This window comes from Vidua chalybeata, chromosome 2 (assembly GCF_026979565.1).
Source record: "Vidua chalybeata isolate OUT-0048 chromosome 2, bVidCha1 merged haplotype, whole genome shotgun sequence".
Lineage (NCBI taxonomy): Eukaryota > Metazoa > Chordata > Aves > Passeriformes > Viduidae > Vidua > Vidua chalybeata.
In genome coordinates, this window is record NC_071531.1 from 87,550,508 (window position 1) to 87,574,083 (window position 23,576).

At 44.1% G+C, this 23,576-nt stretch overlaps 1 protein-coding gene across 2 annotated transcripts; it reads right to left on the reverse strand.

Annotated features, from left to right (window-relative positions):
* Window positions 1-620: 620 nt before the first annotated feature.
* SLN (sarcolipin) lies at window positions 621-23,502 on the reverse strand. Of its 2 annotated transcripts, none has more exons than XM_053935295.1 (2): window positions 23,131-23,502; window positions 621-1,259 (listed from the first exon to the last, which is right to left on the reverse strand). In XM_053935295.1, exon 2 carries the CDS (start codon window positions 1,149-1,151, stop codon window positions 1,056-1,058), a length of 96 nt encoding a protein of 31 aa, XP_053791270.1. In that variant the 5' UTR covers window positions 1,152-1,259; window positions 23,131-23,502; the 3' UTR covers window positions 621-1,055. The 2 variants fall into 2 exon arrangements, with proteins under 2 accessions (XP_053791270.1, XP_053791271.1); XM_053935296.1 differs by lacking the exon at window positions 23,131-23,502 and adding an exon at window positions 2,252-2,327.
* Window positions 23,503-23,576: the final 74 nt, after the last annotated feature.

Consider the following 23,576-nt stretch of genomic DNA (forward strand, 5'->3'; position numbering starts at 1 on the left):
ACAAGCCCAGGAACTGTGGGCTCTTCAAGCTGGCTCAAGATGTTTTAGCAGGTGACAACACCATCACAGCAACCCAGACACAGTCACGTCTCAGCTTCCTGAGGCTGGCCAGGGCTGTGCCGTGACACATGGTGTGCTACACTGGACCCAGAGGGAATTCTGCTCTGGGCAGGGCTCATGACAGGGCTGGGGTTCCAGCAGGAACCTACGCCTGCAATTGGCCAGGCTCATCCCTCCAGGCACTACTCCAAAAATAGGTTGGCCCAAAATAGAACTGTGGGAATCCCTGCCTGAAATCGAGCTTCAGAAAACACAAATATTGACGATGTCCCAGTGGGACAAACGCTCTCTTTGAAGTCTGTGTCCTCAGGCACCAAATGTGTAAGTCTCTCTGGATAGGAAAGTTACCCAAACAGGTCATATATGTGGTCACGTGTCTGTTATGCTGTAGGGTTTCCATTCTGCAGCACTTCTTAAAAAATATAAATTGAAATGTAAGTAAGGAGGAACAAGCAAACCACCCCACTTTCATATCACACTGTACCACAGCTATTATTGGCTCAGGTCAGGAGAGGGATAAGGAATGATCCAAAAAACGGTTTTATGTGGTCTTTATTTAAACAAAATATGCAAGTGGAAGCAGAGGTTTCACATTCCTTTTTGCTAAGCAAGTTTATGCCTTTGACATTGGATAATACAGGCTCTTACATTACACATTGCAGTTTCACACCCTCCAGAACCCAACACTGATGCCAAACAAGCCAGCATGGTGGGCTGGGAGTACAGCACTCACAGAAACTACCAGAGGAGACAGGCACATCAAACTGTTCCTAAGCATCTTACACTTTACAGCTGGATCACTGCAATTTGAGAGAATTACACCATCACAGACCCATTACAAACATTAGAGCAGGCAACAGATAGGAGAGAGTAAAAAAATAAAGGTTCACAACATCCTCAATTGACTGAAAGCTAATTGCTGTGGCATGCTGTAGGTGTTACTGATGTCTGTGGAGGCACACACTGAAGTCACCTCCAGAGTTTCTGAGAGTCTTTCAATCCTGATAAGACTTCACAAGGAGCCACATGAGGATCACAGTAATCAGGACAACCATGAAGTTGAGGCAAATTTCTCGTGTGGAACGTTCCATTTTTTGGGAGTAATGAGGAGAGAGCAGAGGTCAGCAGGCAGAACAAAAGGGAAAACTCCGGTGACTTGCTTGGATGTGCCCTTGAGCTCAGCCTTCAGGTCACAGGCTCTTAAAAAAAAAAAAATGTAAAGGAGCTTTTTATGTCAGTCTAAATAAGTGTTGTTTCAGTCAGTAAGCACTGGGGTGCTAAGAAGTAAAAACCATTTTTGGCAGCTTATCACCTTCTTTAATTTCCAGCAAGGACATTCCCAGTGTCGCCCCAAAATACAGTACACAGGGGTAAGCAATCTTTGGAAATCAATGCTGCTTACTGCAAGTATTTTCAAAGAAATAATGCCCAAGACCCATTTAACACATTTAACAAGTATACATTGTAAATATACTACTGTTGAGAGTTTTTAAATTCCCATATTTCTAGGTGTATTGTTTTTTTAAAAAATAAGTGCAAACTATTATTTTATAGAGAAAGATTAATAAATCTGAATTATTTTTTACTACTAAAAGTACAGGGAGAACCTAAGGTTAGACATTTTCATTTCTGAAGAGCTTCACATATTTTGTGAGTCATTTCCACAGATGAAATAGTATTTTCTTTGCCTTTCCTGAAATCTCAAGGAAAAATTGAATTGAAAAATGCTAAAAGTCTCATATTTCAAAAATCCCATTCAAGTTGTACTCATAAACTTTTCTGTTGGTTATTGCTTTTATTTACTTTATGACAGCAATTTTTGAATTTTGTATTATTTTGGAGTTCATGCAGAGAAAAGAGAATACTTTATCACAAATATCATGCACTGATCTCTGCATGCCATGTAAATAAAATAGGAACCCTTAAACAAATGAAACATTAAGTCTAGACAAAGAGTTTCAGCTACGCAACCAGATTAGGCTGTAACATCTCTGGTGCAAATTAGAAGCCTTAGGACCATACCAGCATGAAGACAGAGAGTTTCAATTGAAATTACTTTAATTTGCAGATTAAATATTAAAAGTCTAATGCATGCAGTTAACAAATTCTTACATTTTCAAGTTGTTTTGCCAGCCTTCTATGTCCTTGCACATGAGAGAATCTGACCTAATAATTGAGCCAGTTCTTTTACCTTGAGGGGGTAAATGGAGCCCAGTGGTTCTGCCTCTGGACTTTGGGTCACTGCAGATAATTTTTCCCTCCAAGCTTCTGATTATCTCCCACCCAGTCTGGATGCTCTGTCCCTGCGTGAGAACTAAAGTAGGCTGAGGGTGGAGACCAACAAGTGCATTGGCAATCCAGGTGCTGACATCACCCCCCCCAAATATTTTTAAAGGGCTAAGCTGGGCTGCAAATTTGGTTAAGGCTGTTTGTGCAGTGGGCTCTGTGGGCAGATTTGCTTCTTTTGCCAAGGTGCTGTACAAACAGCAGAGCTGTGTGCATCCCTTGGTAGTCAATTGGATCTGATAGAGAATTTCATACAATCATAGAATGGTTTTGGTTGGAAGGAACCTTAAAAATCAGGGGAGTTCCAACTCCCCTGCTATGGACAGGTACACCTTCCACTAGACCAGGTTGCTCAGAGCCCCATCCAATCTGGTCTTGAACACTTCTGGGAACTGGGGCACCCAGCTTCTCTGGGCAAGCGTTCCAGTGTTTCATCACCCTCACAGTGAAGAATTTCTTCCTAATATCTAATCTAAACCTACTCTTTGAGCTGGAAGCCATTCCCCCATGTTCTGTCGCTACATTCTTTCCTTTGGCCTGTTGGTGTCTTCCCCAGTGTGGAGAAAGGGAAAGAAAGCCACTTGAAGAATTCTGTGTGCAGACCTAAGGATCTCAAGACCATTTCCAGGATACAGAGCCTGTCTACATATCTATCTTTCTGAGTATAGTACAGCTGTTGCTGTTCCACATACCTATAGTCTGCACAGCTTCTTGAGTTCACATGCATTTAAAAGAGAGTGAATAGGGAGCAAAATATACTTTTCATTTCAATACAAGTAACTGAAACAGGATAATTTCCTGGACAGAAAATTTGGAACTAGTTTGTGCTGAAAAGTACAAAACATTTCTTTAAAGACCTGTTAACACTCTTACATGCTCTTCCTCCATTGAATTTCAGTGCTGGTGTGAATGCTTCACCTACCTGAGCATACAGAGAAATATTTCTGGCACCATGCAGTGTTTTACCCCAGAAAGACACTGATGGCTGTAAACATGAACAAGAAGTGGCTATTTGCTCCCTTTGAATTGACACAGCAGGGTGAGCTGGAATGGACTGGGAGCAGACAGTGCCATGGGTTTCCCCCTACTTGGAAAATACAAATATTTCCACTGAAGTCAGAGGGTCACTTCTGAAATACGGTACTGCCAGAGTGGTGGGGGGATCCTGCTCAGGTTTAAGTGTGTAAGGCTAGCCACAACACTGACCTTATTCTCACTGCCAATCACTGTGTGATACATAGCATGCAGATAATTTATTGATTCTGATGCCTTTTGTATATTTATATTCAGGCATGCTGGGACATACTTTAGCTCAGAGTATCCAAGCTTGTTTGTCACCATCCCCCCCGCTTTGCTTCCAGGTTTCTCCCTCTGCACCATCCCTGGCACTCACATCACAGGACGATGGCCCGGTGAGCGAGGCCAGCTGGCTGGAAACCTACCCGGTGGAAAACACAACAAAACAAATAGCTGTGGGTAACCAGGGGGGTGGAGGGGAGTGTTGCTTGGGTTTTGCTGGATGATCTCCCTAAATAGTCTTCCCACGGGATCAGTGGAGGTAGGAGGGGGATCGGAACAGTAGAAGATTTCCTTTTCATTGGTTTGGCTGCCTTGCCACTGCCCTCCTACACAACCAGGCAGCACGTTCAGAAAAGCCAGTGTGCTGCGTGGGAGCCTTGTGCTAAAGTACACAGATCAAACAGCAAAGGCTTTAACCCTTGCCTCATTCAGGAGTTACATGCCTAAGTAGGTTTGCAGGGTCCTGTTACAATGCTTGTTCTGCTGAGCCATCCTTTTAGGGAAAACTTGGGCAAACATCCCACACTTATAGGGATTTGGGAAATCCAGGTTGAAAATGCTCCTTTTAGCCAGAGGGAAGCAAGATTATGACTACCATGAGCCTACCCTAGACTAGTTCCTCTTTTGGGATGTTCTGAAGCAGAAATCTGTGGATTTCTCATGCTATACCTCATCTACTTCACCTTGAATCACATAAATCTTCACCATAGAAAAGGTGAAACATTTGAATGCCATTCATGCTAATTACTGAATGTTACACAGCACTGCCCAGATATTCCCCTTGGGCTATGGAAACCTTGGGATTTATTTTACTCTCTGCTAACAGAAAACTCAGAAGTGTATTTTTTAACCTAGAACCCATCAGCTCTGGTCCCCATGCTCAGGTCCCCTTCGCTTCCACAGTGACAGAGCTCCTTCTCCTCTGTCCCAGTTCATCTCCTTCTTCTTTAATGTCCTACATGACAGCTAGAAAATTTCCCTTCTTCAAAGAAGGGAAACAGCACTATAAATGTCACTAATCACAATGAACACAATTCATACAATAAACACTCTAACTCACCTCTATAGATGTTAGCAGAGATCATAGAGACTACAAACAGGCTGCATTTATGGCTGACTCTTGCTCATTCCATGAATAATTCTAGATCAGGCAACTTGTTAATAGTTGAGCTTTACCTATATATGTCATATGTACACACAGACATACACACAGAGACTAGTGGGAAAAAAAAAAAAAAAGGGCTTAGCACTAGGTCCAATAAACATCCCTGAGGTGGAATTTCCCTGAATGCTAACTGTGAATCCAACCAGTGTCTGAACATCTGAGTTCAACTCACCACAGATTAGAGTTTGTGATTGCCAGAGGATGAAACTTCTGCCCCCTCCACCCAACCTCAACCTCACCCCCCCAAGAAAAACCCCACTTATTCCTGCTCTTTATGAAAAAGCATAAAGACCTTAAAGGCTGTTTCTTTAAAAAGTTGATCTATTTATCCAAGTGGTTTAATACTGATTAGGAAAGCAGAAAGGAGAGAAGAGAATGAATGTAGTGATTTTATTTGAAATGCTAATCCAGAGGTTTAGATACAGTGTTGAATATTTTTCTCATTGTCACTTTTTCTCCTTTTTCTGACAGATCTGGATGTTCTCAGCTTTCATGTGGCCATGCCAAAGTTCCATTTTCATGCCTCGCGTACTCAAACTTAAGGCTCCAGTCTATATTTAAAGTTGCTGTGACATCTCACGTTCTTCCCAACCTACTAACCAAGTACCATATAATCTTTCAAAGCCATTCTTACACAGTTAGAGGATATTGTCCTCATTTTTGCTCTTGGCATTACCTTTCTTACCAATTGCATCATATGTATGTATAAGTATGGGCCATGAGTCACACAGGTGTTTACAATTGTTGCCAGCATAATTCCTCGTTCTCTGTCAGAGCTCATTTCTTTTTATAATATTTTCTTCTTACAACATTTTTATTAGGTTTTGGGTGTTGTTTCATTAACTTTAGACTTCAGAAGATGCTCCTTTCCAACATTTTCAACTGGACAAATGTTACAATACTGTGAGACAAACTACAAACCTCTGTGGCAATGTACTTAGGCCAATAAAAGACCATGTGCAACCCTGAACACAGAGGGGAAAGAAGAAAACTTGAAATTACTTCTAAAGCACCAGAAATGAGAGGTAAGATAAGAAGGATAAAGAAAAGGAGGCCTTAATTTTAAACTTTTATAGCTGGCTGTCTCAAAAAAAATTAAATGTCAGGTCACAAGTGAAGAAAACATCAATTCCCCCTCAACAGCGGTGACCCAGTCACTCCAGGGACAATCAAGCAGTGAATAGCATTAGGAGATTAAATATCATAGATGGAATTATGCAAAAAATGCTGTTGAAAGACAAAAATGGGTGTATTTTACATCTTGGGTCCCATATTCTTACATCTTACTTGTTCTGAATGGAGTTGAATTCTGGGACACAGCCTTTGTCTTTCACAGAAAACCATTAAAAACCAACTACTCCCCATGATGCTAAATGTCAGACCTTGAAGTTAATGAGTTTCTCCAGGAAGATAACTAAAGGCTGGTAGGGAACTCATGGCTATGCACTGGGATATGCTATCGCTGCACTTGCTTGTCCAGACAGTACTGGCAGAAGCTATGGAGAGGGTTTTGAGCTTAAATGCTTGTAAATTTAAGCAATCAGGATCAAGGTCACAGACATGCAAATTACTGAGGCCACACTCTTCCATACCACCTTAAAATGTGCTGCCAGACAGAGCTGCATTTGAGCAGACAGAGTAGGCAGGAGCATGTTAAATCCCTGGGAATATGAACCCCTGCATTGGCAACATCCTCAGAAGCACAGTAGCTGTGACCTTTGCCACATCTGTCTTCCAATAAATGCCATTTGTGAGGTTTACTCTAGCACAGAGTGAGGCATCTGTGCACATACAGCCTGGTTTGATCTCTTCCATGGAAAGAAGTGAGTCTTCAATAAAATATGTCCTGGCACCGTGAAGAAATACAATTTTTATCTCTGTGAACAACAATATCAGCACTACTGGTATGTGACAAGCTTTCAACTTAACCCATACAGCTGTTGTGTGAGCTCTCACATCTCTGAAGTCACTTACAAGGCAGCCTGTAACGCCCCCCCTGAGCAGGAGCTTTGCCTTTAGTTACCAAGTAGCCACCAGCTGTTGTGCCAACACACCCTGGTACTTCCAGCCAACAGTGTTTGTGTGGGCTTGCAGGGCTGTGGGCTGATGAACCTGCCTCTGAAGTCTCCCAGCCCAGCTCTGCTGCAACATGCAAACCACAGGGCTGCCCTTACCCTGGGTGTGCTGCGTGGCTCCCCTGCCTCTGTCATGTTTATCACGCAACAGCAAACACAGATGCCATGGCGCACGTGCTTCATTTCAAGAGAGCAGCACTATTTCTCCTCAGACAGACAACATCCTTCCCAAACCCTCACGACAAAGCTGTGGCAGCCACAGGGGAGTGTTAAACACCCTTGGATGGCTATAAGAATACAAAGAGGTGTGTGCTCCAAAGGGGTGATGGCGGCTGTCCTGAAGGACTGGCACTGCTGAAGGAGAATGTGGCAGGGGAGCAGCCTGTGCATGCAAAATCCGAAAGGAGTGGAGGGCACCACTCTCTGTGCACCCGGGAAACATATCCTTTGACAGTCCCACCTGTGTCCAACAGACAGTACCATCTGAATCCAACAAAGTAAAAACCCTGGAATTCTGACTAAACCTTGGCCAAAGTGGGTCCTCAAATACCACTCTAAGAAGCAAGAAATTCTGGGTATGCCCTACTTGTTAGTACAAGCTTTCATTCCCTCCCATTCTCACTGCTTTACAAACACCAACAGCAAATTCTTTTGACAAAACAGTGCACATGGTTCAATGAAAAAAAAAAAAAAACAACAAACCAAACCAAAAACACCATCATGGGACCTTGCCCTCAGCCAGGAGATCATGAGGAGATCATCAGGAAGTAATTATCAGCAGTAGGCTGGTATTTTATTTATATAGTCCAGCATCCACAGTAAGAAGACAGAGATCTCACTTCTGGGAACATGGAAAGGAACTGTCCTTCCCTAGGAACACTCAGAGAAGCATGTGAACAGAACCAGCAAGCTGAAGCCTTAGCCTGGAACCTGTCTTGGGGGAAAAAAGGAAAAAAGAAAACCAAACCAAACCTCAAACAAACAAAGAAACCATCCCAAAAAAACCCCAAACCCCGCCAAGAAAAACAAATAGAAAGCAACTGCCCTGCTCCTGGAATTATGGAGCTCAGAGGAATATAGCAAGCCACACACTTTCATCCAGAACTCAAGAAAAAGAAGTGTGGGGGTCTACAAAAAAGAATGTGTGGGGTGAGCTCTGGGTCCAGCTCAGGACTGGTAGAGAGGAAACCATACTAATCTGGGTATCTGTATTGGAAGCAGGAATATTGTTGAATTTAAATAACCATTAAAGCTTATCTCTATAAATGCTTCATGGTGTTGTTATGAACAGTTTCCAGGTGTTCCCCAGAGACGCGGGCAGGGCCTTCCTAGTTCCCATGGCATCACTAAAAGAAAACTACTAACTCTAGCTAAGTACCGATATTGAAATGCTAATTAGCTAATTGCTCTGTTTGTTTTCTCTAAACTACCTGGGGACAACCGGCCTCCCACCCCTCCACGCATGCAAATAAAAACCCCTTAGGATCATGGGAGTATTTTTAGGAGGAAAAAAAGAATATAAATCAAAAACTGAACACAGTAGAAGAGTCTAGGCAAATGCTCTAGCTGAGGAAGAGGGAAACACATCCCCTGATTGACTTTTAACCGTCGCCATCACCGAAGAAGGAACAGACTATATTAGGCTCTGAGAAGCAGGGAGAGAGGCAGAGAGCCCTGGTGCTGCACACACGGAAGGAGCGGGGACAGCTGTTGTTCTGGACTTCAGCAACAGACTCTGCACGCCACACCTCCTCATCCTCGGGCCACCGGTGTGCCACAAGGAAAGAAGAAAGGACAGCTGCTGCTTGGGACTCCAGTGACAGACTCTGCACGCCGCCTTCCTTCCGGCTGCCTGGGAAAAGCTCCGACCGCGGGGGCGAGCTCTGCGTCGAGCCCCCTGCCCAGCTGATCGTTTTAATAAAGAGCTGAACATTAATAAAGGCATTAGCCCTGTTCATTTCAGTGTGAGCCCTGGTAAAGCACAGTTTAGCACTCACCGTCAATTAGATTTTTTTTTGGTAGGTTTTACAGTAGTCTCAGTTTGTGGATGCTGTAGATAAGAGCCCTCAGACAATGCCTGGAACAGGGGAAAGCCAACAGGCCTGGAAGACCTAATGCTTCTGCAAGATTTCAGTGTTCTCTACAAATATAAATGTATATGATGAATAGATAAACTGCCACTAAACAGGACCTAAAACATCTCTTCTGGCCCATCACTACCTCAAACATCCCTTGCAGGGAAGTTGACACTCACATTTCAGTACTATCCATTGAGAAAATCCAAAGCCAGTGTTATTTAGCAAGAAAAGCTCATGAAGGATCTCATCCTTCTCTCACTGAAATCCAGAGGAATCTTGCTATGGGTTTTAGCAGGGGCTGAGCAGAACCCAAAGCATTGGGTTGCACTGCTTTGTGTTCATTAGGAAAAACAGAGCTAAAAAAGGCTGGATTGACTTGGTGGGGGGAGAGGCAGGAGCAGATCCTCTCTCAGCACAGATTCACCCTTCATTTTTGAGGTGTTTATACACAGCCAAAGAGAGTCAAGAGGTCTCTAATGGCTTTCTAATCACAGCAGTCATTGACCCCGTGTGAGTGGGATGAAATCTAATATAAAGCTTGACTCAAGACAATGCAGACCAGAGTTTTGTCACAACTAATGAAAATAAATTATTATTCTTTCTCGGAGCAATGTACTTCTATGGAATTTTATGGAATAAATGAGAAGTAAAACACAGCTACTCTCAACAATTCAGTAACCCCTTCCTTCTCCAGGACCCAGATGACTGCTCCAGGCTATGAAATGCACCTGAAAAAACTTTTGAGACTGTCAGGATTTAATCCAGAAAAAAAGTCTGAACAGCCAAATTAGGGGAACAGTCCAAAAGAGCACCCTCAGCCTGGGCCCCAACAGTGCTTCTTCTTTCCTCTTACTTAGTCAAAACCCACATCTATTATAATTACTCTCCCAGTCTGTTTTGATGGGCATATGTTCTGAGTCTTGTAAAGACAAGTACTAAGAGTGAACAATACCTTTTAACAGAACTACTGACCAATAATGTATTGGAAGCAAAGTCTTTTAACACCAGATAACTGCATCACTAAGATTAAGCTTTCTCTATTGTTTGAGATAAATGTTCTTTGCCCTCTTTTTGTCTTAGTAATCACAGTTTGTGCATCACTGATGAATAGTTAAACCTGCTTTTTGCTTTCTGCAAAATCAATTCACACATCTCTTGGTGAGCAGATGGAGGCTTCCTTACCTGAGGGTGTACAACTGCAGAGAGGAGCAAGTGAGCAGCACACTTGCACTTGTAAGAGTGAGACACCCACTCTTACACCCACAGACTTCAGTGTTATGTGGCTAAGGGGCAAATCTGGGATCCATCCCCTGCTCAGCTATCATACCTTTCCTTCCCTTCCTCTTTTAATACATTAACTTTCATTCCCTGCCCTAGAAGAGGAAACTCCTTGTTTTGCCCTCTCAGGGCCTGGTTAGGCAGCTGCTAATAGCAGTCCTGTGCATTACCAAACCAGCTGTCAGCATGACTCTCTTTGGATCAGGTCAGCAGTGAAGCTGACCTGCCAGTGTGCACTCAGTGTTTATGGCAGATGGAGCTGGGCACACCACCTTCCCTTCACCCTTGGGTATGCTACCCATTTTGCACAGTGCAAACACTTCATAGGTGCTTACAAGATGCTCTGCTTGAAAGTGCTGTGTTGAAAGCATTGGCTCAATGCACCTCTGGCATCTGCCCCTCTGAAGTATGTTCCAGTTCTTCTTTATTGGAAAACAAGTTATCTGCCATCTTCCAGACCTTTCTGCATCACAGGAGACGCTTTCCAGGTAGGTAGTCTGGCTAAGCTGTGGACGAGAATTAATTCCTACCCATTGCAGAACACAATCCAGTGTGTGCCCAGGTGGCCAAGAAGGCCGATGGCATCCTGGCCTGGATCAGCACTGGTGTGGCCAGCAGGAGCAGGGCAGTGACCGTCCCCCTGCACTCAGCACTGGTGAGGCCACAGCTCCAATCCTGTGTTCAGTTCTGGGCCCCTCACTGCAAGAAAGACATTGAGGGGCTGGAGCGTGTCCAGAGAAGGACAATGGAGCTGGGGAAGGGTCTGGAAGGGTCTGGAGCACAAGTCCTGTGAGGAGCTGGGGGTGTTCAGCCTGGAGAAAAGGAGGCTCAGGGGGACCTTACTGCTCTCTACAGCTTCCTGAAGGGAGGGTGCAACCAGGTGGGGTTGGTCTCTTCTTCCAGGTAATAAGCAATAGAACAAGAGGAAATGGCCTCAAGTTGTACTGGGGAGGTTTAGATTTTATTAGGAAAAAAATCTTCACTGAAAGGATTACCAAGCATTGGAACAGACTGCCCAGGAAAGTGGTGGAGTTGTCATGCCTGGAGGTGTTAAAAAAATGTGTAGATATGTCACCAGGGGTTGGAGTGACATGGTTTAGTGGTGAACACAGCAGTGCTGGGTTAACAGTTGGATTCAGTGACCTTAGAGGTCTTTTCCAACCTAAATGATTCTATGATTATAACTCTTCCCTGGAAGAGAGAGTCAGGGGTGCAAGTTGGTGCATTCTTTGGCTTGATTTGATAATATTAACAAGATTAGTACTTTGCCCGTAGGACCTACACAACCATCTGACACCTAATAGACTGCTCAGGCTGGATGACATGACATTGACCTGTGTCAACCCTGGATAATAGAAGTATCTCTTAATCCAGCAGGAACAGCCAGGGAGCCACACTCATCCTCTGCAAAGCCCCTGTGGGGCTTGTTATGCTTTTGGAGCGAAGCAGAAATCTGTGCCAGGTCAGAGAAGAAACTTGTTATTCCAGGAAGCATTACAGGAATGTTGCTTCATTAGATTGAGCTAAAGTTCAGTTTTTCTACCCCGGCACACTGATAAGGGTTGAAGTTGTTGAAGATTACCTCAGCAATAAGGGCATGAGAACCTTGCTAGCCTATGTTGTTTTGTATGTGCAATCCTCATCGTAATAAGAAGTTATTGGTTCTGTGCCAATTATCTTCTGAAGTTTGCCAGCATGTGGCTTGTGTATGACGAGCCTGAGAGAACAGAAGGTGCTAAGGAAATGTCAGCCAAGGAGTAATGGAGGAGTGTGTGTGGTATACAGAGGGGGCAGGATGCATGGGATACCCTGAGCCAAGGAGCCTGCCTGATCCCCACCCCCAGAGGCGTAACTGCGTGCCTTTGCTTCTTACTGTCCCCCAAACCATTTGAATTGGAAGAAAATGAAGGTCTTGCCCTGTGAGTGCTCTCAAGAAATGCAGTACATTAAACTTGGTTGTAGAGAAAAGTGGCCAAGCAGAGTCCCATAAAAAAATTCAGGGAAACTGGTAAAAGACAAGTCATAATGATTTAGAAAATGCTCTTGGTCCCCAAGTACTTACAGTGAGGTTGGCAGGACTCAGAGACCACATCCAGTTAGAACAGGGCTGAACACAGCTGGAGACAGATGTAGGGCACAGAGCTTTCTGCATCCAGCAACAAATATCTTTGAGCATGACTGACCCCACCATCAGTTTTCACTTGGTCGGCAGTGGCACCAGAATGGGATTTAGTGTGATTAATGGCCAAGGCTGGTGCTTCTGGCTTTACTGTACTAACCAGGCATAACAGAGCTGGTTTAGAAATGTCAGGGAAATACATCTTATTTCGAGCAGAAAACTGCGAATAAAAACATGACTGTATAAATAAATGGGTTTTACCAGCTAACCTTAAAATCCCTTCTTCAGCTGAAATTCAGACAATTACAGATTTAAAAATGAAGTAGGCAAGAGCACAAAATTCCCATCCCAGTTTCATTAATAAGAGATTGTTTCTAAAATCAGGTTATTTGGGTTATCAGGTTATATTCTCTCGCACAGTCCTCTGTTCTTCAATCCATAACCACTCAGCTCAGACCCAGGTTATCGTAATTGTCCAAGCTATGAATTTCATAAACACCTCTGGCACTTTAGCAGGTTGATGCCTGTAAAATAACCATAATCTCAGCAAGAAATATTGCTGATCCTACCTATAAATCCAACCTTGGATTTGGGTTGCAATCTCGTTAGTGCATGTCTTGTCCAAAACTCATCACAGAGGACATGCAGGGGGTGATGAGTTCTCTGACCAACCTTCTGAGTGCACAACAGAGACAAAAATTGCAGCCATCTGCCTGCAGCATCCCCAGCGCCCACCCTGAGGGACTTTATGATGTATGTGGTACCTACCCATGGAGCCCTGTCCCCATGGAGGAAGAAAATTTGTTCTTCTGAAATCAGATCCAGCATCCATGTGAATGTCTGTCACACTCACTGCTCTGTATTTTGTATTCCCTTTCTGTTGTGTTTTATTCAGAAGTTTCAGATTCCCATCGCAGGCTATCAGGTTGCACATAGCAAGTGAGAAAAAAGGTGTGTTGTATTATTTGATCTCAGTCCCACCAGGTTTATCACAGACACAAAAGTATCCCCCGTAGGCAGCAAGGCCTTTTACTGAACAATGCACAAGTTGCCAAACTTCACACATGGCTAGGTGCAAATCCTAATTTACTGGGTTGCTGAAAATTTAGCTAAGCTCCAGTTTGAAAAAAAAGAAAAAATATGTGAGAGGATTCACCTACCCATAAATTTGGCAGGACTGTGTCTCTGCTGGTCCTTGTCTTTTCAGCAAAGCATCCAGGCACACAGGAGGAGTGGAGGGCTCTGCTCCCCTCTAAAATCCCAGAGATCCCCCTCTTTGCCATACAGATCACCCCACCTCCGTGCTTTCCACTAGTCCCAAAGGTACCTTTTGTCCACCCAGGACCCACAGGCTGAGCCCCACAGAGGCACATGCCCAAGCATGGCTTCTGCAGCATGTTACTGGCACAGTCTGGACATGATCATCCCATCTTAAGAGGGAAGAGAGCTATAGGTAGGGCAGCTGGGCCATACAGGCAAATAATGGCCCTGGTTTTATTCAGTAACACAAGCACAGCTGTGCAGGGCTAACACTGTGCCAGGCTGGTCAGCCTCAGCGTAGCCTGACATGCCCTCGCTCCTGTCCCTTACCCAGCTCTCCAAGCCTCCTCACCCAGCTCTCCAAGCCTCCTCCGAGGTCTCACAAGGTACACCTTGTTAGAACTTCATTTAGGTTCTTTTGGGCTGAGATTAAAAGCAAAGTGTTAAACTGAGCCTGGGAGACGAGCAGCAGCTCTGGGACTCCTGACAAAGGGGATCCATGCTATTAACAGTGTCACAAGGGAACAGCTGTCCCACTTACAGTCCATGAAATATTTCTGAAATAAACTTCTGGAATGTGATAAGAAGGTCTGATAGGATGTCACCTCCTGGAATTAAGTCCCTTGTGCTAAGGGCCATTCAGGCACAGGATTAGCCATGACCACATGTGCAGCCCTGGAAGGAGGTGCCAAACCCAAGCAGGTCTCATGACTCAGAAGGAAGACATAGGCTTGTCATCTCTGGGGAATTCATTAGGCACTTGACTGCCCCTGGCCTTTGTGCATCCATGCAGACTACAAGAACATTCCCTCACGAAGCTGGACTGTGGATCTGTCCAGCCTCTCATGTTGATGTTTGATATCCCCTTCCCAGGGGAGGAAGAGATGAGGCCCACAGCCAAGGCATCTGGAGCCACACAAGGTGGAGCACAGCACCCCAGGCAGCAGCGCTGGGCTGAGCACGGACGGAGCAGCACGGCACCGATGCTGCTGCACCCACGCTGTGAGCGCAACACCCCAACACAGGCGGCTGTTCAGGAGCTCCAGTGTCATTGCAGTGCCCTCTGGAAGCAGCATGCAAACGGGACCCAGGGGAATTGCCCAGTGCCCATGGAGCCTATGCTATGATCTCACGGTGCTGTAAAAGTCAAAGGCAAGTCAGGGAACTTTAGAAACTTCCCAATCTCTGGGAATCTTATGGTATTTTCCTGCTTACATTCTAGGTACACTAATTGATGCATATCGGAGGAGGTGAATCATTAATAGCTACCCTCCTAATTTCAGGTGTTTCTAAAGGGTAGTGTGCTATACAGGTGGGAATTGCTGATAGGAGGCAGAGGAATATCCTGGTTTCTGCCATAGAAAGGTATTGCAAGCAGAGTGGCAACCCCTAATTTCTCACCAGCTTTTCAGCCTAGCTAGTATATTATAACCTAAAATCAGCTTGGTGACAGGAAGGCAGGAAGAGGAGGCAGGCCCATGTGCTTCAGGTCCATGTGCTACTCATGCTTCATAATTTCCTCATTCTGCATAATCCCAGTGACCAGGAAATGTGAGGAGTATTAAATTAGCTGCATTGGGATTTGTATGCACCTTTGCCCATTAGGAATATTCCCTGAAAACTTTTTTTTTTTTTTTTTTTTTTTTTTTGCTAAAAAGCATTTGAGCTAAGAAAACCTGGAGAAAATCACTGACACTTGAACACTTGAGTGACATTTTAAAATGCCTCTTCTCCCGTCTTCCTCTTGATAGGACTGGGGAAGAATTAGTCACAGTTTATTTCTCACTATCTTTCCTGAGAACAGTTCATTGATGTGATGAATTTATATAAGTTCATCTGATCTGTAAATACTGTACTATTTCTTAGTTTTCCTATAATATGTTCCTGGACACATGTGAGAATTTCAGTAGAAAAGCAGTTAATGTTTACTGCAAATTGTAGCCGCAGTGAGCTCAGGGAGAAACAGCACAGCTGGCAAAACAACGTCCCTTTAGGGCCTGATTTAAATTCCAGGAAATCCAGAGAGACTCTGTCATGTTTTTAGTTCAAGCAATACTTATTCTGTCCATATGTTGGGCCTTTCACACTCTTGTGAATATTGGATGGACTTGCAAGACAAGCTACTGCAAAAAATTGAAAATATCTTCAGTTCTACTTATTTCATTTGGACAAAAAATTCTTTGAAAAAAATGTTGGGTGTTTCATTCAAGAGAGAGAAAGAGGAAAGCCTGAAAATATTACTTATACAAAAAAAAAGAAAAGGTTGGGGTTTTTTTCCATTCAGAAGCATTATTTGTTTACTTTATAAACAGCAAGTCCTCTTCTTTCAATTTCAAAGCTGAGGATCACTAAAGACCAAGCTAGTCTTTCCATTTGAAAAAGGGCACACTGGAAAGCTCTTAGCTGTAAGTAGTTCATGGATAATGAAACTATAGCATTGAATCTTTTTTATTCCTGGATAAACCCAGAGGAGAGAACAGGGGAAAAAAGATGAAAAAGGCATATACAGAAAGCCAGCATGGTTTTATTTTTTGCTCACCTGTCTGTATGATGAAAACTTAGGTGCACGCAGCAAAAGCACAACTTCAGCCAGACAAGGCCAATCTTTCTGAGATGCCCCAGCAGTCAGTGGAGAGAAAGGCCAAACTCAGCATCTCTGGAGACCCTTCTGTGGGATGTCAGCCAGTGCAGACCACTGTGGACAGCAGGTGGGTGCTGGGGCAGATTTCTGCCTTGGTCCCAACCACCCCTTGTGGGGAGGGTTTAACCTGCATCCCCAGGAATGGGGATGAGCCTTCCTGAGCCAACCTCATGAGATCAGTGCCAATCCCTTCACACGAGGACAAGGATCCCTGTGTGTCCAGCACTTTCAAGGAAGAGCTGTGCTGCAGTTCAGCTCTACGCGGTACCAGGACAGCTTTGGTGGTATCTGCAGAGGCCAAAAAGCTCAAGAAGAAATTCCTGCTGAAGGACTGGGGCAGCTTTTCTGTAATACAGCTTGAGTTCTCCACCTTTCACAGGCCACCTGCTTCAGTCTCAGGTGGAGACGAGTAGAGAAAAAGCAGCTGTGTAGGTATGTATGAGCACAAGGTATTTGCATTTCTTTCTACCATAGCCCAAAGAACCAGATAACTTCTTTTGCTCTTCTAGGAGATGGAGAAGAAGCAGAAAAAATATTTTCATTACTAGACACCATTAAGGATGCCAAAATAACCCTCATCTATTATAAGCATTTTATTCCAATACAAACCTGAGAACAGAAAGAACACGGCCATAGCACAAGATGCTCTCAGCAAGGAGGAAAGGGAGTCTAGATATGAAGCCTGGAGTTCATGCAGGATTCACCACTAACCCCTTTACTGTAACTGAAATAAAATGGCTTAAAAATTGCAATCCAAACCCAGCCAGGATCAATCTCACTTGGCAAAGTTATACATTTGAAAATATTTGTATTGTTCATATACTTTATGTCTGTAAATATCTTCTGTAACAATCTAGGAAAGTTGGGGTTTTTTAAAGTCTATTTCAAATATTATTTTTTCAAAAAGAAACACACCAACCACAAATTCCCTGCTCTTGCTCTAGGTAGCAAGATTTCCCTGTTGGTACAGTGACTTTTTATGATTCTGAATATGGGTCTTTTACCAGACCTTTGGAGCTTATCATTCCTGTGAAGAGATAATCTGAAGGCCTTGGTGTTTATGAACAGGCAAAGGACAAATTCCAATGGTTGACAGAGGGTTGAAAGCTAATCTTCATAGACACTGAATTTCAAGCAGAGTTTGCCTCTTCAGTCATTAGTCCTTGCTGCAGCAGCACCTGAAGAGTTCTTTACAGCTCACAGTTCTATACAGCCACACCAGCCCTGTTCCAACGCAGTCCTGAGGCCTGGCAGGTTTCCTGGGATGAGCTGTGTGGTCTGCAGCAACCAAGGCACAATGTACAGCCAGAGCCTGCTGTTGACAACGTGGCCAAGGCAACATCACGCCACGGCTGCCATGGGTCTGGGGCTCCAAAGCTCCCCCCCCCAGCTATCCCTGGAATGTGCATCCATCCCTGCCACAGGACACCTGTTGGCTCTTGCTTCAAAATCTCATTAAGGACTGGCTGGTCATTATCTAATCCAGAAGGACTTGTTTGGATGAATTATTTCTACAGTGAGGATCCTGCAGTATAATGTTTCAGCTGAAGTTTGGTGCTCTTATTCTTCCCGGCATGGAAATCAAGAAAACAAATGGAGAAGGATTAGGAGAACTAGATTACTCTTCACTGAGGGCACTGGTTAAATAATCCACTGTCACCCTCAGTCCTTGTCTGACTACTAAGAGGCAATCCCAAAATGGATACAGCTGATGGAATCAAAGTAAGCAACAAAACCACAAAAACCTCGTAAGTGTTCTTGGCATGAAAAAAAAAAAAAAAAAACCAACCTCTTCACATACAAGTAAAGTGTTGTAAGACATTTAAATAAGTGCCTTAGTTATGCAGTGGAAGGAACGTGGGTGTGCAGTTAACTTGCTGAGTGCTTGCAGCCCAGCTGGCACTGCCTTAACTGCAGGGCCTCCTGCAAGCTACACGCCAATTTGGAACGGAAGGGAGACAGGACAGGGAAGGAAAAACTCACCAGTGCCACTGGCTCTTAGATCCCAACCTCTTTGTTTGCCTAGTGACAAAAAAGTGACAATACAATAAATGTACAACTCGGGGGGTGGGGGGTGTCCATTCCCTCCACCCCAGCCTGGCTGGGTGCCGAGCTCCCTGCAGGAGAGGAGCCACACTGCAGCATCCCAACAAGTGCTTAAGTGCATGTTTAGCTGTTTATGAGTCAGCTGCTGATTTCAGAATAGCTCTTCTCACTCAGAGTTGAGTGCACTTGAGGATCTTTGCTGAATCAGGCCACAGGCAAATTGTTATGCAGGCATGTTATATTCAAATGGTGATGCCCTTAATGAAAAAATGTATCTAGTCTTGTTCCAGCCATTTGAGATTTTGTCACTGACCAATAGAGGGCCTTTCTGTAGTCCAAGAAATGTAATGAAAATGCCAATACTGCTGAAGTGTAACCAGTTTCAGCTTTTTAGAAGCTTTCCATTCCATTAGCCAGAAGCCACATGTTCAGGCTTGAGTACATGAAGTCCAGTACATGAGTCCAGTACATGAAATGGTAATGTCAGATACCTAACCCTTGCTCTGTGTGTAGCAGGGTGACACCAAGTACCATGGCCTACGAAGGGAGAGACCATGGCCCCATGTTCCTGCAGTCTGTTCCCACATATTCAGCCAAGATAGACTAAGGACACTTTGTACCTCAGTTACTGTCCCTATTTTCCCCAAATCCAAGTCCCTATTATCCCATGAACCTTCTTCGATGCCGCATTTTACAGCACTGGGTGAAAAATATCCCCCACAATCTGTACTGGGAGAAGTAAACCTGGTCTTCCCTAGGCTGAGGGAACTGATTCCAGGTCTTTCATTTCCCATGTGAATGCTGTAGTTATTTCTCATTACACTCCAGGCAAGCAGTTGTCACAACAAATCACCCGTGCCACCATTTAATTTAGTGAGGACCCTGTTCCTGGAGGCATGGGGACATGGCTGCAGAGACCAATATATGGTCCAAGAGAACCAGGTCCAAGAGAACCACCTCTGGAGACCTCTGAGTGAGCTGTGATGCCAACCCATGCTCCTTGTTCAGACCCTGGAGCCAAACATTGGAGCATGACGAGTGTGGGCAACATGCAGGAACATACTGCTGTTTGGCTTGAATCATTTGACAGGATACATTGGATCTGGGTTGATTCAGTTCTGTCTCAGTCCCTTTTCAGATCCCAATGATCATTACCACAGCTAGCCTGACAGGATTCATTTTGGGATCACTGGCCATCTTCCCACAGGTCTTCAATGTCATTGTTTGCTCAGAGTCTCGTCCTGGTGGTGGGTCAGTAAAGGAAGGTGTTGCCCTTTGGACCACTGTTTTGCCTGTTGTAGCTTTGGTACCTGCTGGAGGATGTCAGAAGTCAGCCAAAGTGAGGGCAAAGTACACCATAAAGACATATAGAGAAAAGGCTTCCAGGAATCCTCAATAAGCCTCAAAAATCTGCAGCCAGGCTGGCCTTGCTAGAAGCAGGAGGTTGAACTTACTACCAAAAAATTATGATGGTTTCTAATTGATTTAGCCCCTGCTTGTTGCTGTTAATGTGGTCCTTTTGATTCTATTTTGCATTTGATTTTTGGGGGTGCTTTTAATTGCTGCGATGTCTTTTTCAGTACCGTGCTCTTTAACACCTCATTTGTAGAAGTGCATGTCCTTGCAGAGGGAGTATTGGTTGGGTTGCTCCACATAGGTACAGTGTAGACAAAACAGAGGCCTGACAGCTATAGAAGAGACATGTACTTCTATAACATTAGTAAGAGCTTGCCTTCAACCTACTACACTAAAATAGGGCAATTACCAACTGCGTGCAAGTATTTTGTAACATTTTGTGAAGGCACAATTTTTCAAAAGCATGTGAGCTAGGTAATCATCAAAGGGGCAATGACAGCTGTAGTTACACATCGGAGGTATCCCAGTAAAAAAAGTTTCCAGAGAAAGGAGAAGCATAGGGGCATAGAAATAGATGGGATAAGAGCTGTTGGCAAGACAATAGAAAGTAGCACAAGTGGCATCAGGAACAGAGGACACCTCCTGCCCCTGTTTGGAGAGGGTCAGTAGCATGAAAACATAAGACATCAACAAGGAAAATCAGAGAAGAAAGATACCACCTGTGCTCTGAGTCGTCTTTCTGATGAACTCTCAGTACCCCAGTGATTATGAATGACCAGGACTGTAGCCAGCAGTGCAAACTGTTATCTCTGTGGTGTCATACACTCCCAGTTAATTTATGACTGTCAGAGACTAAGACTGTTCTCTATGTAGTGGCAGTGCTTAATATGGTGCAAGAAATACCCATTTGCAAGTGTGTTGCTAATGAATAAATTTAGCGGACGATTTCATTTTAGAATTAAGTTGGTATGACTTGCCAGTCTTCCAAATCCGTGGTCTTGAGCAGCCTGGAGCATATAATGAAAGATATATTCAGTTACATAGGCAGGACCTACCCAAGCTGTAGCTGTATCTTGTGTCAGCTAATATGTAAGTACAATTTTATTCCCACATTAACAGCTGCAGTATAGCCAAGGGCTACTTATGAACTTAACAGTGATTTTGTTGCTGCCTTTTGAATTAGGACCTGGAAACCAGAACGTTTGCTTGAAAGGTGAAACACAAATTGCTGGGTGAGGAGGTCATTTGCCTAATGGCTTTGCACCTCAAGATTCCTATTTTCAAGCACTTCTAACTACAGTATATGCACATACAATTTTCAGTTTAAGTGGAGTATTCCTGTTTGCTAATATGCTTCCTCATGCTGGTGCTGCAAGGGGGACTTCAAAAGCACTGTGAAAATCATTATGAATCACAAGACTTGACACATTTGTATCAACTGAAAACTGAAGTTCTGAAAGATTTAACCTGGATTTTTATTGATAATAGGACCCCAAACATGTCAGAACTTTGAATCTATTTCAACAAGGGCAAAGAATTAAATCAGTCCACTGACTCAGTTGCAGTATTGGGGAAAGGGCTCAGACTCACAATTAAGAGATCTCTCTTTCATTTCAGGTTCAGCTAACCTTCAGTCTTTTCTGTCAAGAGCTCACTGATCAGTCTCCAGACACTTCCCTGCTTATCAAGCTTATCTGAAAATCTCCTTTTGGTGTATTCTTCCCTTCTCATTGTCTGCAATCAAGCATGGATGTTTTTTTCACGATCAGTATGAGCTCAATTCTGATAAAGATGTTCTGGTCTTGGTTCCTCCACCAAGGTGGCTGTAAACAACTGCAGCCCATCTGCCTTTGTAATGAAAAGGATGAAGAGGAACGTGATTTGGAAAAGATGCTGTGCCTATTTACAAGGCCAGCTCGAGCTATAATTAGGCAGTGCTCAACTGGATGTAAAGGAGGTCCCTGAGCTGTAATGTAATACTTGTGTGGAACAAATGAGTAGAAACAAATTTGTAATGCCAGACCCAAAAACTGGATAAAATATGGAATAAAATTGAGCAGATGAAAGGGGAGAAGAAAATGCAGGATTAAAATCTACACTGGATTTTTCTACCCACATTTTACACCAAACCTTCTTTTTAGCCTACAAATTAACTCCCTATATGTCTAAATGATCCATCCCAGAAAGAAAGAGAGGCAAGAGCACAGACAGGGGAGAGCACTAGACAAGCTGCAACTATTTTTTAAATCTCATTAACTATTTAGCTCAGGATGTGTAAATAAAATGCATCCCTCAACTGTACCGCTGTCTTGTATCTGCCAGACCTTCTGAGGGCTCATGGCACCTCCCCAGCCAGGGAGAAGTCTCCCTGATAGCATATGGAGCAAAACCACATTTGGTAAAAATGGGGATGAACCAAAAGGACAGGTATTGGAAGCTAGATGAACCCACAGAATCACAGAATATTCTGAGCAGGAAGGGACCCAGAAGGGCCATCAAGTCCAGCTCGGAAGTGAATGGCCCATAGGGGGATTGAACCCACAACCTTGGCGCTATTAGCACCATGCTCTAACCAACCCCATCTGTTTTATCTTGCTGATTCAACATACTGCAAGTTTCTGACCTCATATTGATTTCTGATTTTAGTGGAGATGGTGTTTATAAGAACCAATTGTAACTTGACCTACTTATGCTTTCCAGGTCTAAGAATAGCGTGTTTGGGCTGCTGCTGCCTGCCAGGACTGGCAGCTGAGTCTCAGATCACTATCAAACATACTTGAAAGGGTGTTTTCCACTTAAGAAAGATGCCTTTTGCCTTTTTTAGGTTTCACTTATTGATAGGGGTAAAAAATACTAATTTCAAAGTATTTGTGACCTAAAATCAGCCTTGCAAGAAGTTGCCCTCCCTGTCCCTGCAGCAGCACTTGGCAGCACTCAGCCCACCTCTTTGTGGTGCTCAGGACTCAGCTGTTCCTGGTTCACTGCAGGCTGCAACAGGCCCTAATTTTACACCTGTCTTTCCATTACCCTATTCTGCATTTTCCACTTCATTTTAACATATTTTTTCCTAAGATCAAATACACTCATGAGTTTCTGTGACAGCCAAATATCTTTGATTTTTTTCTACTTTTATTTCTGATTTTAATTTTTTCCTACTTTTAGGATTATAGAGCACCCTCTAGGTAAGAGCTGTCAGATTTCTCTCCCTGAGAAACATTTGTATTTTACAAAAATGAAACTGAAAAATAATCAATTACAAGTATTAGAAGTATTAGAAGTTGTGGGGAAGGCAGAGAGGGTGTGGAATAAGGCTTGAATTTTAATTTTAAAGAAAGCAAAGGAGGAACCTCCACTACCTCTTCACTGAAGGGTGATGAAGTCCATGCAAATCCCTGGGTGCATTTCACAGGTGTGGAATAAGGCTTGAATTTTAATTTTAAAGAAAGCAAAGGAGGAACCTCCACTACCTTTTCACTGAAGGGTGATGAAGTCCATGCAAATCCCTGGGTGTGTTTCACAGGGAGAGAGAGGGAGGCCAAAAAGCAGCAGCAGGCATGTCCCTGGCTCTGTGCCCTGCTATGCCAGGCAGGCTGCAGTGCTGCCCCAGTGCTGCCATGGCTGTAGCACCCTGACTGTGGGGCTGGCTGGACTCTTGCCAAATTGCCCAGCCCCGGTGTGCTCTTCCCAGGGCACCATGGCATCTCGACTCCCTGCACAGCATAGGGCCAGCTCTGCACGGGGAGCTGAGCAGGAATGGCAGCAGCCAGGGCTGCTGGAGACTAATCCCAGGGCAGATTTCTCCCTGGGGCTCACAAGGCGCAGACAGCCCGTGCGGGAGTGCAGAGCTGCAGCGCTGGAGGCAGGCCCAGCAGCCCCAGCAAGGCCAGGCCAGGCTCGAGGCCTGCAGCCATGA

Coding starts and splice junctions, on each gene's coding strand:
- SLN (XM_053935295.1), bottom strand. CDS start 1,151: ATGGAACGTTCCACACGAGAAATTTGCCTCAACTTCATGGTTGTCCTG.